Below are 14,001 nucleotides of genomic sequence, written 5' to 3'. Positions count from 1 at the left end.
ACACCACTGCTGGCTCAAGGGTCTCTTCAAATCAATTGGATTTCTATTTCCTAAGAATGGGTGTAAGTGTGCTCTGCAATCAAGCTGCAATTGTCTTTTATTCCACTTCAGTATGCCTTTATTTAAGAAAAAAAAAATGCTATTTTTTGCTCATAAAAAAAAATATCGCCAAGCGTTGATCCATTATCTGTGATTTTATTTTATAGAAAAGAGAAAAACTGAAATAGCTCAGAGTTTTATTTCTACACCATGTTTATTTTAGGGATTCAACGAGTGCATATAAAACATTTTATCTCTAAATTGAAAGCACTTCTGGAGTTTATGGATCATCTCTCCTGCCACAGGCAGGAGCACTGGGGTCTGTCAGTATTTCACTGCAGCTGCTGCCCCTGTAATTGGTTACAGACCCAGCACCTTGGCCACAGCCATGCAAATAAGGGGGGTATGGGTCAGTAGACAAGCAATTTTTTTTTCATTTCAAAAAAATCTGACCAGAAAAAAGACAGCCTGAAATTAAATTACTGAGTTTATTTTTGTCCCAGAGAATTTCAAACAAAATAAACCTTTTTATTCCTGACTGCCATAAGACACTTCAATTTCAATTTCCAGATACTTTAGACTTCTAAAGATAAAGCCTTATAAAAATAATTTCTCTTTTCAGAAGGAAAGGTTTGGGATGATTTTGTTTGTAAATGATCCAGAAAAAATATGTTAATGGGTCTTGCTGATTTTTTTGGGTTTTGGCTCTGAGTGGAATTCATTGTATATATTACAGCATATATTCAAATCTAATTTTTATCCTTTTGGCATCTCCTCTTTTGGAGACAGATGTAGTATAGAGTATCCCATTGGAACCAAGATATGGACTCAAGAGGAAAGATTGTGCCTCAAAATTAAATTTTCCCCTCTACAGCTCTAAAATTCTGCTAAGAATCCTACACACCACAGTCATCATGTGATCCCTTAGGTATCTGCAATGTAAAAATCTATATATGAGCCAGTTTTTGAGGCTCTTTGAGAACCAAAGGAGACAAACAGGGGTTGCATTTTACAGCAGGTAGATATTTAATTAGATGTTTAAAACTGGGTGAATTCCCTTCCTTGGCTATAAAAGGAGCTAGTGATAAGTGGCCAGCTCTAGATATCTCCACAACAGATATCTAAAGGCAGGTGAGACTAATTTTCCTTCTCCAGAGAGGAAGTTTGAGAACTTGGTGATGGTCCTTTAAGCCCTGGTGAGTTCTTCATTCCAGCTGGATGTCACTTTATAGGTGACACTGAAAGGCACAAACCAAGGGACTGATTGAGGACAAATTCCCATTCCTCCATCTAAAACCCAGTTGGTCTTAAGAGAACAGATCAGCAACCCCTTTCATGTTTTTCCTGGGGAAGATTGTGCTGGGGTAGTCACACCATTTTTTTTTTAAGCGACTGATAGTACTGAAGTACCTTTAAGCTGCCACATTTGCAATTTTAAAACTCAGCTTGTGTCACTGGAATCCATCCCAAGATGCTGATCCCTGACCATTTGTCTTCTTGGACTTCACAAGCCTGGTTTGAGCCCTTGGAGAGCAGGCTAAAGATGACTTGTCTCATCTTTTACATTTGAGATCTCTCTGGTAGCCAAGGATTTGTTCAAGTCAGGTAAGAATTACATGCAGCCTGCTGTCTGTAGTGCCAGGGACTGTTTTGGCACCCACGTGTGGCTCTGCCTCATTGCTCCAGGAGCCACAGGCCCTTCTCCACTGGCAGAATTCTGGCTCCTGTTGCAGGCAGGAGGAAGCCCCTCTGGTACAGCAGCTGTTGCAAGGCCATGGTTGTGCCACCCTCCTGAAGTTGAAAAACTCATGTCAGATATTTTACTTCTGCCTTTGTGGCTCCTCTTTCTGAGCAGATACTGCTGGGACAGAAGTACAACACCTCTGTGGACTGGTGGTCCTTTGGTGTCCTCCTGTATGAGATGCTCATTGGCCAATCCCCTTTCCATGGCCAAGATGAGGAGGAGCTTTTCCAGTCCATCCGTATGGACAACCCCTTCTACCCTCGCTGGCTGGACAAGGATGCAAAGGACATTTTGGTGAAGGTAAGAATCACCACCCATCAAATGAAAGTCTTTCTGCCAGAGTTACTGTCTTCAATTTGTTTATCTTCAGCTGTTGTAGAGAGGAACAGATGTAGTTTAGTCACTGTCTTTCCAAGACAGTGGAAAGGAGGAGATTTGGGTGTCTTCCTCCTCCTGATTCTCGATGGTGGCTCCTCACAGACACCAGTAGAGATCAGTTTCTTTGCAGAGCAGTCCCTAAGGTGCAAAGCTCAATAACTCCTGGGAAAAATACTTCAAACTAAGGGTTACATCAGACTGAGATGTTGAACATCTCTTTTTTGGGCCCATGCTGCCACCTTTCTGCCCAAACAGCCAGTACTTCTGTCAGGATTAGAGGTAGTAATCATCTTAATACCAATCAGTAAACTTCCTTCTTTAGGAGAAAAAATCCCAACATTTTCTCCATTACGGCCTCTTCTCATTGCACTGACTGTGGATAATTACACATTCCACCCTGCTTTATGCCTGTATTATCATCAGAGAATTTAACCTATGGGATCAACATTCCAGCTTTTTGTAAGAGAGCCTGAGAGGAGGCTGGGAGCGAGAGGGAACATCCGCCAGCACGCCTTTTTCCGGGAAATCAACTGGGAAGCTTTAGAAGAGAGAAGGATGGAGCCTCCTTTCAAACCAAGAGTGGTAAGGATGGATCTTCTTTCAGTTCCACCCATCTCAGGTCTTCTAAACTGTGCATTTCTGCTGGCTGCCTGTCCTGATCCTCTCAGTACTGCTTGGTGGTGGCTGCGAGCCCATGTTTGGCACACCCACACCTGAGAAACCATAAATTACTCACTGCTTTCTCAGTTACTGCAGCAGGGAAACACCTTCCCTTCACCACAGAACTGCAGCCCGTTCTGAAGGGATTATCTTTCATTGCACTGCAGAAGGTGAAACAGTTCAGGAACCAAGTGTTTGGCTACATCACAATAATTCTGGCTATTAATAACAGTATCATTAAGTTATTAAAGTCCCGTTAATAGCAGTAATAGAATTTAATGTGACAAGCACATCATACTTTCATTTTACAGTCTTCCACAACTGTTATACAATTGGTGAGTTCAGTCTGCCATGTTACAAAGCTGTAACAACCCTGCCTGGCAGAATTCCTGGATCACAAGCTCAGTGCCTCCTTTATAATATTTATATTTACTGGCTCCCAGCTGAAGGTTGAGCTGAGCCCATAGCAAGCAGCCTGATAGGGCCAGTACCATGGGAATAAAGATCTGACTATTCGTGGTTTGACATAACTTTTTTTTTTCCTTTTCTTGAAGAAATCTCCAAGTGACTGTAGCAACTTCGACAAGGAATTCCTAAATGAAAAACCCAGACTGTCCTGTGCTGACAGAGCACTGATTAACAGCATGGACCAAAATATGTTCAGCAACTTCTCTTTTGTGAACCCTAAAATGGAGAAAATATTTTCCTGAGATCTGCCTTACTGAAGGAATTGTTTGTAATGATTTGAGTAGCACTTTGTCAACTGAAGACTGTGCATGGTTGTTTTTATCAAGAACCCTCCAGAAAGAAAGCACCTCAGTGAAAGTTTGTACCATGCCTGGAGGCTTCTGACTTGTTCCAGTCCATAGCAGATGCCAGCCCACTCTTCATTGATGATAAAGTTTCTTTGTGGTATCTTTTGGTCTCTCTTCTCTCTCTCCCCAATGTTCTTGAAGTTGAAAGCATCTGAAAATGAGGAGGTGCCAAAACCTGTTCCCCACTACTTGTACACATCCAACAGGTTTCTCTGTAAGGAAAAATGAGTATATTTGAGCTTCTGGTGATGTCAGTGCCCATTTCTGCAACTCTGACCCAGACCCCACCTTCTTCTGAAGGAAAAGTGGTTTGCTCAAGGCCTGAGGGTATCAGGGAAGACTCAGGTTGGATGCTTTGGTTACCTCCACTTGTACATGTGCAGAATTGCCAAAGTGTGCACAGCTTTGAAAAAGAAATTTGCTCCCTACACCCTTTAAAAATGCTGTTCACAGGTGTTAGGACACAATTTTTCTCCATGGGACAAAGAGACTTTTTTCAGATGCCCATTCCACCATCTGCACATCTCAGTGGATTGTTACCAAAGGGAGTGCCAAGATGGGTGCAGAAAACCAGAGGTTTACACTTAGTGCCTGAGCAGGAAGGATGGGAGGTTGCAGAATGTTTCAAGAACCCTGTTCTAAAGCTTTGAGTGTCTTCTGACACACCAGACTCAGGGCAAGATCCCGATGGGGCTTTCTGACATTTTACCCTAAAACCACATGAGAAAAATGCAACATGTTTCCTCAAACCACTGTTAAGGCATTGCAAAAGTGGCCTTGCAGTCACAGAATTAGGGTATTTCACTTGAAAGGTACTAACTGGTCCTGCAAAGGCTGATCTACTTTCTGTTTCTCTAAATGGTGTCCCAGCTCTTGGGCACAGATCAACGAGCTGCACACGATGGTCACAGGGCAGCAGGCACATCAAGTGAGGGTGGCCCTCACCCCCACCTTGTGACATTTTGCCGTGTGTTCTAGCCCTTTGCAGTCTGTGGGAATGTGGGTGGGTTTAAAAAAAGTCTTTTCCGTGATCCTTTCATCATGGGATCCTTTTAAATAAAGGTGCACTGTTTTCTGAGGTTGGAGATTTGTGAAACCACCCAGTTACTGCTTGTCACTGAGATACCCGTGCAAAGCTGGGTCAAAATCAAGTCAGAGCCTAAAAAGAAGATTTTGTAAGACCTTGGGCTTAGGCAGTCACTCAAGTTGGTGTTGGGATCTATTTGAAGAACATACATTTGGAGCTTTGTTTCATCAGCCTCCAGTCCATGGAGAAGAAAAGCTCTAGCAGGTGAGTTATCCCAAAATCAGGTCCCCTTCAGAGGTGCCTTCCCTGGTTCTGCTGGTCCAGGCTGTCAAGCTGGACCTCCCAGCAGGATGAATGCAGCCTTGCAGGCAGTGCTGGGATATCACTGCCAGTGACTGCAGGCACAGAATCCAGCAGGAGCAAGGGCTGAAGTGCCTGAAGTCAACAAGAAGAGCAGAACACCCTGAGAAAGGTTTCAGTCCAGTGACTCTGATGAAATCCTTGTTTGTGCTGTATGAAATGCAGGAGGGGGCAGCTGTGCTCGCAGTTTGTGGAGCTGGTCATCATGTTTAATTAGAACGGTTAACATGAATTTTTTAAATGCCACTGCTGTTTGTACAGTTTAATAAAATGTTGTGTATAATTGGCAAATGGGCATTAAAGTGATAAAATAGGGACAAAGAACAGAGGTGCTTAGAAAAGCCATTAAAATGGCTCTGTGCTGTCTGGGGAACATTCCCCAGGGGAATTTTGACCCATAAATACACAGCAGCAGCAAGCACTTGAACAACTGTTACTACTCCACAGGGCAATATCTAAACCAAGGATTTGGTGCTGTGCAGAGGTACACAGGAAGAGAGTGAAATGTTCATTTCTACTACCAGAAGGTGACACAGCTCTGAATGGGATCTGGTATCTCAGAGGGGTTGCAGAGGAGATGTGCAGAGGTTGTTATCAAAAGAGGGTGACATCTTCCTTTGAGGGTCAGCCAAGTCCTGAGTGTGTCCCTGACTCTGATGGAGTCTGGCCAGCCTCATCCAGACTGGAGACTGCATTTCTAAGCGTTTGAAGACTGGCAGTATCCCTGGAGGACTTTTAGGGATGTTCTCTTTGCAGTGGCACAGCAATTTGGTCTTGACACCAATGCAGGGACAACCCAAGAGCACAGACCAAGGGAGGAGGGTGCTGGTTCATCCCTTGTGGTTAAGTCACTGAAGAGAAACAGGTTTTAACACCTCTCTGATCAGAAGGAGGGCTCTCTGCACTCCAGCTGTGGTCCCATAGAACCACAAGCATGACTTGTGAAGGAACCCGTTGAGTAACTGCTAGAGCAGGCACAGCATTAGGATTAGTGTGAAGCTTTTGATGCAAACCACAAGAAGCAGCACCCGCTTCTCTCTGCGAGGCACCTTCAGCTTGAAAACCCAACAAACCCATTGAGGATGGGGGCAGGGAGAGGGGGGAGGTGGGTACAATCCACCACAAACGTGCTCACTGTGTCCCAGCTGTGCCTGTGGGGTGTGAAGAGTGACGTGGGAAGCAGCAAATGCTTTCCTGTGTTGACAGTGATTGAGAGATATCAGCCTGGGTGGGCTGAAAGCACCCACACAGAAATGAGCAGGAGCCCAGGTACCCACAGAGATGCTCCTTTGCCTTAGCTGAACCTGGCACCTCCATTTCCACCTCATTTCTCTTTCTTTCTCTCCCCTCCTCCATAAAATGGTAACTTTATGGCATACTAGATGGGGCTGGACAGGTTTGGTTGTTTGTTTGCTGAAGGCTCAATCCTGTTCTGGAGCCCTGTGGGATCACAGCACTACTGCAGGACCATGGAACCAGCAAACATCAGGGTCTGACCTCCAGCACCACCTGCTTCAACTCAAGTTTTAGGAGTCCCCATCACCCAAGTGCTCCTTTCTCAGTCTTGCTGCCTCACCTGATGGATGTATGGATTCCTACTTGTTGGCATCCACCAAATCAGGATGAGTGGGAGTCACCTGTAAATGACAGCCCTGATTTCAGCACTCCTGCAAAGACTCCCAAGAGGAGCTGGGTTGGTCTCACAGCTCCTCAGCATTCAAAGAGAAAACCAAGCTCTGTCCTGCACCCCACCATGCTCTTTGCAGCCTGTGCTGAAAGGAAAGACAACTTTGCCCATTTGTTACAAGAGGTGTCACCAAAAGTCCCTGTCTGACAACGCAACTCCAAAGAATGGGTCCTGGCAGTTGAAATGCTCTTCCCTTTATAGTTATATCTGTACTTTAGACATCTAAAACCCACATTAGAGATCCCAGCTGGGACCTTACCTGCTCCCTCACTCCAGGGATGCCACATCACCTGCAGCCACCAGATCACCATCAATCGGTGTGTGGCTCAAAGTGTGTCTTGTGGTGTGAGGCCAGCAGAGGTCTCAGTGCAGAGCTCAGGAAGCTTTTCTACCTTCCTTGCTTGCACAGAAATTTATCTCTGGCACATCACAGCACAAGCAGAGCTGGTGAAATACAGGAAGTAAGTGTATTTTTAGCTCTTCTGTAACTGGCACTGGGTGCAGCCCAGTGACTGTACCTGCTGTAGTGTGGTCCATTCCACTGTTGGTAACAGGAAGAACTTTGGAGTCCTTTATCTTCTACATCACATCAATGTTTATGTACACAAAGATAGAATTGGAAAATAGATGAGATGTGAAACAAAGGAAAAACAAGCATTGAGTTGTGGAAGGTGAAGCAAGCACAGAAAAGGCAAGTGAGGAAGCAAAGAGGCATACAGGTTGGTGTAATGATATGTAACACTTCCCTTCATCCATTGGTTTCTGCTGTTTTCTTTCAAAGCCATCAGTACCATCCTAGAGTTGCTTTTGTAGCCAAAGCACAGAACTCTTGGAGATTTCAAAGGATGGGACAGCCTGAAACCAGAATGGCTCTGATCTGGCCTCCCAGGTAGCACAGAGCTGCCACTCCTGCTCTAACACCTCCCCTAGAAATGCAAATATTTCTGCTTTGAATCTGGATTCAGGTCCCAATTCAAGGATTTTAATTAGGCTGTCTATAGCAGAGGAATGCAGTTGAACTGCTTGCTTTTAGTCAGGTAGCACCCCTGAGACACCCTGGGTTATCCTGGAGGACTTTTCCTAAATATGGGTCTGCCCTAAAACTTGTGACTTGCCCCACAGCCCTATTTCCCCCAGATACCCCAACAGCTGTGGACACCTCTCTGTAAGCAGTGGAATCAGGCCTGGAGTTCACCCTCCAGCAGGCCCCTGCACTCAACCAGTCAAGTCTTGTAAGAAGAAACATCAAAAATTAGTTATCAACAAGTTTTCTGCATTTGCTAAATAAACTTCATGAAGGAAATCCTCCATCCTCATTAATGGGGACCTGGGGCACCTCATTCCCATTTTCACTGGCAAGCATGTTCCCTTCTCCCATACTAAAGCAGTGATAATGAGAGAGACACCAAGCTCAGTAGTTATGGTGTTTTGAGAACTGTTCTTGCTCTTGAAGGGGAACACTTTTAAGCTGAAAAAGGGTGGGTTTAAATCAGATGTTAAGAAATTATTATTTTTTTTTTTGCTCAGACGGTAGTGAGGCCCTGGCACAGGGTGCCCAGAGAAGCTGTGGCTGCCCCTGGAAGTGTCCAAGGCCAGGCTGGATGGGACTTGGAGCAACCTGGGATAGTGGAAGGTGTCCCTGCCATGGCAGGGGCTGGAATGAAATGGGCTTTAAGGTCCTTTCTAACCCAAACCATTCTGTGATTCAATCACAGGAGACACATCCCAGGAGGTGCTCAGTTACAGTTAAGCTCAAGGGCATCAGCTCTTTCTCATTCTGCATTTTCTCATGTTGAATTAAAAAAAACCCAACCCTTAATCTCTGTTCCAAGAGTCAACTGGATTCTGCCTGTCTGGGACCCAGCAATCTCCCAACTCATGCTGCTCCTCTGCCTAAACAAAAACCTGCCAGTACACAGCAGCTGGGGAGGTGAATAATTATTTTAATAATCACCTAGAGGAAAACATGCTGCTTGAGTGGAGAGAAAATAAAAATTAAGTATCACATTTAATTTATGATGTGGCCTTTTATTTTAAAGGAACATAAACTGAAAATCTTCATACATCAAAGGACGAATCTCAGCTTTCACTTCTAAATTCTATTGTATTATTGCTGTTAGCCTCCCAATAGCAAAGGAAATGAGTTCTTTGGTAATCATTTCCATTTAATTTTCAGCTTCCTTCTGTTGATAGCATCGTGTGTAACCTTTTTTCTAACAGTTACTTTAAATTGTGTATTTTGATATTCCATTCAGCTGGTGGAGAAAGAAAAATCAGTTCTAAAAAAGCCATTTTATCTCTGCTGTACATGAGCTCAGCAGGATAATGTGATATCTCAGTGAGCATATTTATTTTAAGTTATTGGTATTTTCCACCAGGGTGAAATTGTTCAAGATATAACCTCTCATTGCCTCCCCTCTTCCTACCCAAAAAATGTCATGGGGCCAAAGCAGTGGAGAAAAAGGAACAAAATAGCAACGCTCATTGAAAAGGAACAATAATCCACCCAGCAAATCAACTCAGTTCTGGTCATTCTGGGCAGGATGAAAAGAGTGAAAAACCTGACAAAATGGGGGAAATGGAGCACACAATCATCATGGGGATAATAAATCCCTGGGCACAGTTTTTGGGGTAGTGAGGGAGAGGTCAGCAGTGCCACCATGCCACCTTTCTCGTAAAGATGTTAAAGCTCAATAATGTGGTTTGGCTCTTCAGGGGATCCAGTGACACTGGAATTCAGATGGGAAGAGGAATGCTGGATTTCCTTTGTGCTGGGCTGTCTCTACACCAAATCACAGACTTGCTTCTTTTTCTTTGGGTGAACTGAAAAGAATGGAATAAATAGAAAGCCTCCACAAAACACCACAGCAGCTTTGGCTGAAAAACAGCCAAAAGCCGGGCTTGAACCTTCAGAAATGAGGACCAAGTGCCTTAATATTCCAATTAAACTCCTTGTTGAGAATAAGCAACACTTTCACAGACTTATGTGGAATAACCACTGAAGAGAGACAGCTGTAACAGCTCAAACCACTGCTTTTAGCAGCAGCATCCACCTTGCAGCACTTCCCACGTTCAAATGGAGAGTCTCCAGTGGAGCTCTGGGGAGCTGTGATGTGGTTCTTTACCAGCACAGGAGCATATGGGAGATTAAGATCTCATGCTTCCAGAGTCTTCCAAAATGTTATGGCTAGACATAGCTGAGAAGGTGACAAGGAAAATTCAAGGCTGGGGCTGCAGAGGGCCACTGCAGGAGAAAATGTGCATTTTTTTTCTTGGTATAAGGAAACAATAAAGACTGGTTGCTGTGGTGTTACTCTCTGAAATGCACAGTTCTTACTCACCATCAGTGCTCAGCCAAACACTGACACTGAGGAGTGGTGAAACTATGACCAAGCTCTTCATTTTCAGAAGAAATAGGTCAGCACTGCAGTGGAGGCAGCTTTCCACCACGACTTACCACAGGCGTTGCTCAGTGTCCCTGGAACGATTCCTGATTTACACCAGGGAATCAGCCTCAAACATCTGCCTGTTCATTTGATTAGAGATTTTGGATTAACCCTGTGCTTCTTCTGCTGCTACAGAGGAGAGGTCTGGAAAGTGTTTTTATTTGAGTGTGGCTCTGCAAACGACATAAACCTTGCTTCATGTGGTAAGGATCCCTTTTCTTCACAGTCTGTAGACCTGAGCTGGATTTCAAGTCTGGAATCTTTTCCATGATAGGACAAGCCTTCTTTTCTTCATCTGGCTTTAGCTGTAGGGATCATGGAATCAGAGGATTGTTTAGACTGAAGAAGGCCTCTATTTCCATGGATTCCAGCCATTAATCCAACATTGCCAGGTGCTCCAAGGGTCCAGCTCAACAGGACAGGGAGTTTTCCCACATGATCAGCAGAGGCACATGGAGAGGAAGGTTGATCCCATCCCCAAAAGGGGATCAACAAAAATTCCAACTAAACACTCTCCAGCTGCCTGTAAGACCAACACCAGGAATGAGCCAATCTTGTGTCTGGGACACATCCGCAGCCCAGGTGACGTTAAAGTGCTGTGGAAATCAAGTCTGTGATTTATACCTGTACTGGAGTGTGTGGAGTGTAGGTGTTTGTGCCTGACTAAGCACAACCTCAGCTCCCTCTACAGTCACTGAGGACTAATAATTGCTGTCAGAGAAACCTCTTACAGCCTGCCCAGGGAGTGCTAAGGGTTTATTACCTTGATGGCAAGCACCAAATATGCTGTGAAGTGTTGCAATCAGAAATGTAGGGAATTTTTAGAAATTTTAATTGTAAGCTTTGGGCCTGTAAGCCAAAGCCTAGAATTAAACACAGGATTCAATCTGAGACTTTGGAAAAGACATCCAAACTAAAGTACTAGAAGCAAGAACGTGGATTTGTAGTTTAAAGCAGAGACACATTAAGTTAAGAAGAAGAAAGTTTAGAGTTTTAGAGTTTAAGATATAGAAAAAATAAAAGTAATTACAAAGATAAAGAGGTTTAGAATACAGTACTGTAAGTTTGTATCATAACATGATAGACTAAAATAATTTACACTATGAGTCTGTAAGACACAATATTTAAGGATTGGTTCAAAAACATAAATATCCTTATTAGCAGTGTTTTATTAGTCAATAAATCCTTAAAAGGTCTTATAACTAAAGGTCCTGTGACCTTCTGAACTATACAGTAAATATGTGAACCAAACTCACCCTTCCTGTCTATGTAGAAGATAAGAAAATAAATCACATCATCTAAAACACTCAAAGATCCCATCTCTAACTCATTCAAAATTCCTTCAAAAATTCCCTCTAGTGAAGTAAACCCAGGTGTGATCTCTGTGATATCCTGGCTAAGTTCCTGGTGATCATGCCAACAGGCTGAAGATATTGCCCTGATCCCTCTCTTCCTAGACCTGCCATCTCCAAATAAGAAGAAATCAGCCCATGCTGAACTGACCTCATCCAAAAAATTCAGTGTTCTTATTCCACATTTACACCACAGTAAAACATTCCAGGTACCTCCTGAGTCCCTGACAATGGCAGGGCAGCAAAGGGCTGAGACCTCTTCCCTTTGGATCAACCCTCTGCTCCTCTGCACCCCTCTGCATGTGCAGATGTTCATCCTTCTCTCACCTTTCAGCTCAAAGAGGGGGGATTTCATCTCTCCAGAATTATTTCAGAAGTTACTTTGTGCCAGTTGTGCGCTCTGAAACGCCTGGGCGAAACCTCTGGGTCTGTTCCAGGGCAAAAGTAATGAAAAATCCAGAAGCCTCAACAAATTAACTTGAAATAAAATTTACTCAAGTAGCTTTAATGAATATCAAAACATTCTTCCCGTGAGGGAAAGAAACCACTTTTATCTACTCTGAATCCTAGCATCTCCCTTCAATGCTCTCAGCAATGTCCTTAGCAAGTTGAGGACTTGGATCCACAATTCCTGCATGTCTGGCCATCTTTGGACATGGAGATTTAGCTCATCTCAGTCTCTCTCGGGCTCTTTTTCTCTCATTCCCTCACTGTGTTTAAATTATTCCTTCCTTTTTACTCACTCAGCAGAGAACTGAAATGTGCTGATGTCAGGATCTCGGAACAGATGGGAGAGCACTATTGATTAGGCAGTTGAGAGGAGGACATAAATAGCTTGTTAAAAGTAAATAATAATAGTTTAAGTGCTGTGTACAAACCTTTATAAAACCTAGTGAAGCAAATCGAATAATCTTTCCAGAAATCCATCCGAGTTTTTTAGCAAGGTGATGAAATTCAAGAGCCTTTTTCCCTTCCTTATGTTAGTGCTGATAGAAGAGCTGATTGAATCAACAGTCTGGAACTGCCAGAGATGAGCCTGCCTTCAGCATCCCAGCCAAATGAGATGTTTGCAGCTGATGTGTAAAAGGGAAAAGAGAATTGATGAGGGGGAGAGAGCAGGAGGACAGGGGCTGCAGAGTGTGAGCCAGTTTTGTTCTGAGTGGGGAGGGAAATTTATTTTTCATCATAAATTCAGAGTCTGGGCCCAAACTCACTGCTGTGTGTGACATCCAAATTGGGGTCTAAGGCAGGGCATGGTATAAAGCCATGGATGAGATGTATCCTTATTGATTTTGGTTCAGGTTTGATATGTACAAAGTCCTTCAGAACTGAGAGCTTTGTGAAGTCCGTGCTTAAAATCCATGCGCTCCTCCATCCACAAAGCACACAGTACCCGGCTGGTTGTGACTCCCAGTTATCAGGGTACACATAAAAAACAAATTAAAATTCTAAGGTTATCTATCAAAGAGGAGATCTGGAGAAAGAAAATTCATTTTGAGCTTGGGCTGCTGTTCTACCTCAGATAAATGCCATGTTTTCTTGATCCATGTCTCTGCTGGTCAATCAGAATCTGGACAAAGTCTGCAGCAGAGACTGAGTCACTTCAGAAGTGGTCAAACTGTAATAATAGCTCAGGATGAGGGACAGGATGTTAAAAAAAAAGGGGGGGGGGGAAGAAGGAGAAAAAAATTCTTTCAAGTTATTTGTTAGGGAGAAAAGAGGATTTTCTTGTGGAGCCATTCCCTGTTGCTGTCACATTGACCTATTTCACCCAAGGACATGATGCACCCACACTGATGGCTGGGCTGGCCCCTGGAATGCTGGAGATGCCTCCTCTGGAAGGACATTACTTCCCTCAAGTGTTCATCAGTGCTGCTGCAGAAGGAAATGCTGGAATCTCGCTGCCTTCATCCCCTGAATTTCACCCACGATGGGTTGGGCACCATGAAGGGGGTCCCTGCTTTCTTCCCACCCTGGGGCGATGGGCCAGGAGGAAAGTCTCTCCTTTGCATCTATGAATTGTTCAAGGTTTCCAGTGACTGATTTCAGAAAAGTTGAAATGCCTTGAACAGATTCCATTGGGAAGTTTTCAGGTGGAATTTCTTACAGATTCAAGGCGCTGTGGAAAAATCCCCATTTAAAGAAAAAGTGAGAGATCCCAATGACTTTTAAAGCAGATTCCACCTCTCAATGTAGAGATAAGTTAAATATCTAGCCCCAGGACTTTCAGCAGAAGTGACAGCCTAGGAATTTGAGATATGGGCACACTGGAATACACAGCACTGCAGGGAAGCAAAATTACTTAGCCTCATAACCAAAAAGACAAATCAATTAAAGATTTTGAAAGAGCTACATGCAATGAATAATTAACTTGTGGCAATCACTGCTGGAAGATAATGTGGAGTTTAACAGCACACCAAATGTTTCAGTAATCTTGGACAAAAACACTTGTGGAACAGGAAAAGAATAAAAAGAGAAAACTCAAAGCTGGGT

General features: G+C 43.7%; 1 protein-coding gene across 2 annotated transcripts in view; it reads left to right on the top strand.

Annotated features, from left to right (window-relative positions):
* The window catches only part of PRKCQ (protein kinase C theta), a 53,146-nt gene extending 47,832 nt beyond the window's left edge, over positions 1 to 5,314 (top strand). For both annotated transcript variants that reach the window (XM_038154243.1, XM_038154244.1), the window contains 3 exons: positions 1,895 to 2,083; positions 2,615 to 2,743; positions 3,376 to 5,314. In XM_038154243.1, coding sequence (XP_038010171.1) covers positions 1,895 to 2,083; positions 2,615 to 2,743; positions 3,376 to 3,531 — 474 coding nt within the window. In that variant the 3' untranslated portion in view covers positions 3,532 to 5,314. The remainder of the gene's footprint in view (positions 1 to 1,894; positions 2,084 to 2,614; positions 2,744 to 3,375) is intronic.
* The last annotated feature ends 8,687 nt before the right edge of the window (positions 5,315 to 14,001 follow it).

This window comes from Motacilla alba, chromosome 1A (assembly GCF_015832195.1).
Source record: "Motacilla alba alba isolate MOTALB_02 chromosome 1A, Motacilla_alba_V1.0_pri, whole genome shotgun sequence".
Lineage (NCBI taxonomy): Eukaryota > Metazoa > Chordata > Aves > Passeriformes > Motacillidae > Motacilla > Motacilla alba.
The sequence above is the reverse complement of the archived record's forward strand: the minus strand, read 5'-3'. Positions and strand labels throughout refer to the sequence as shown.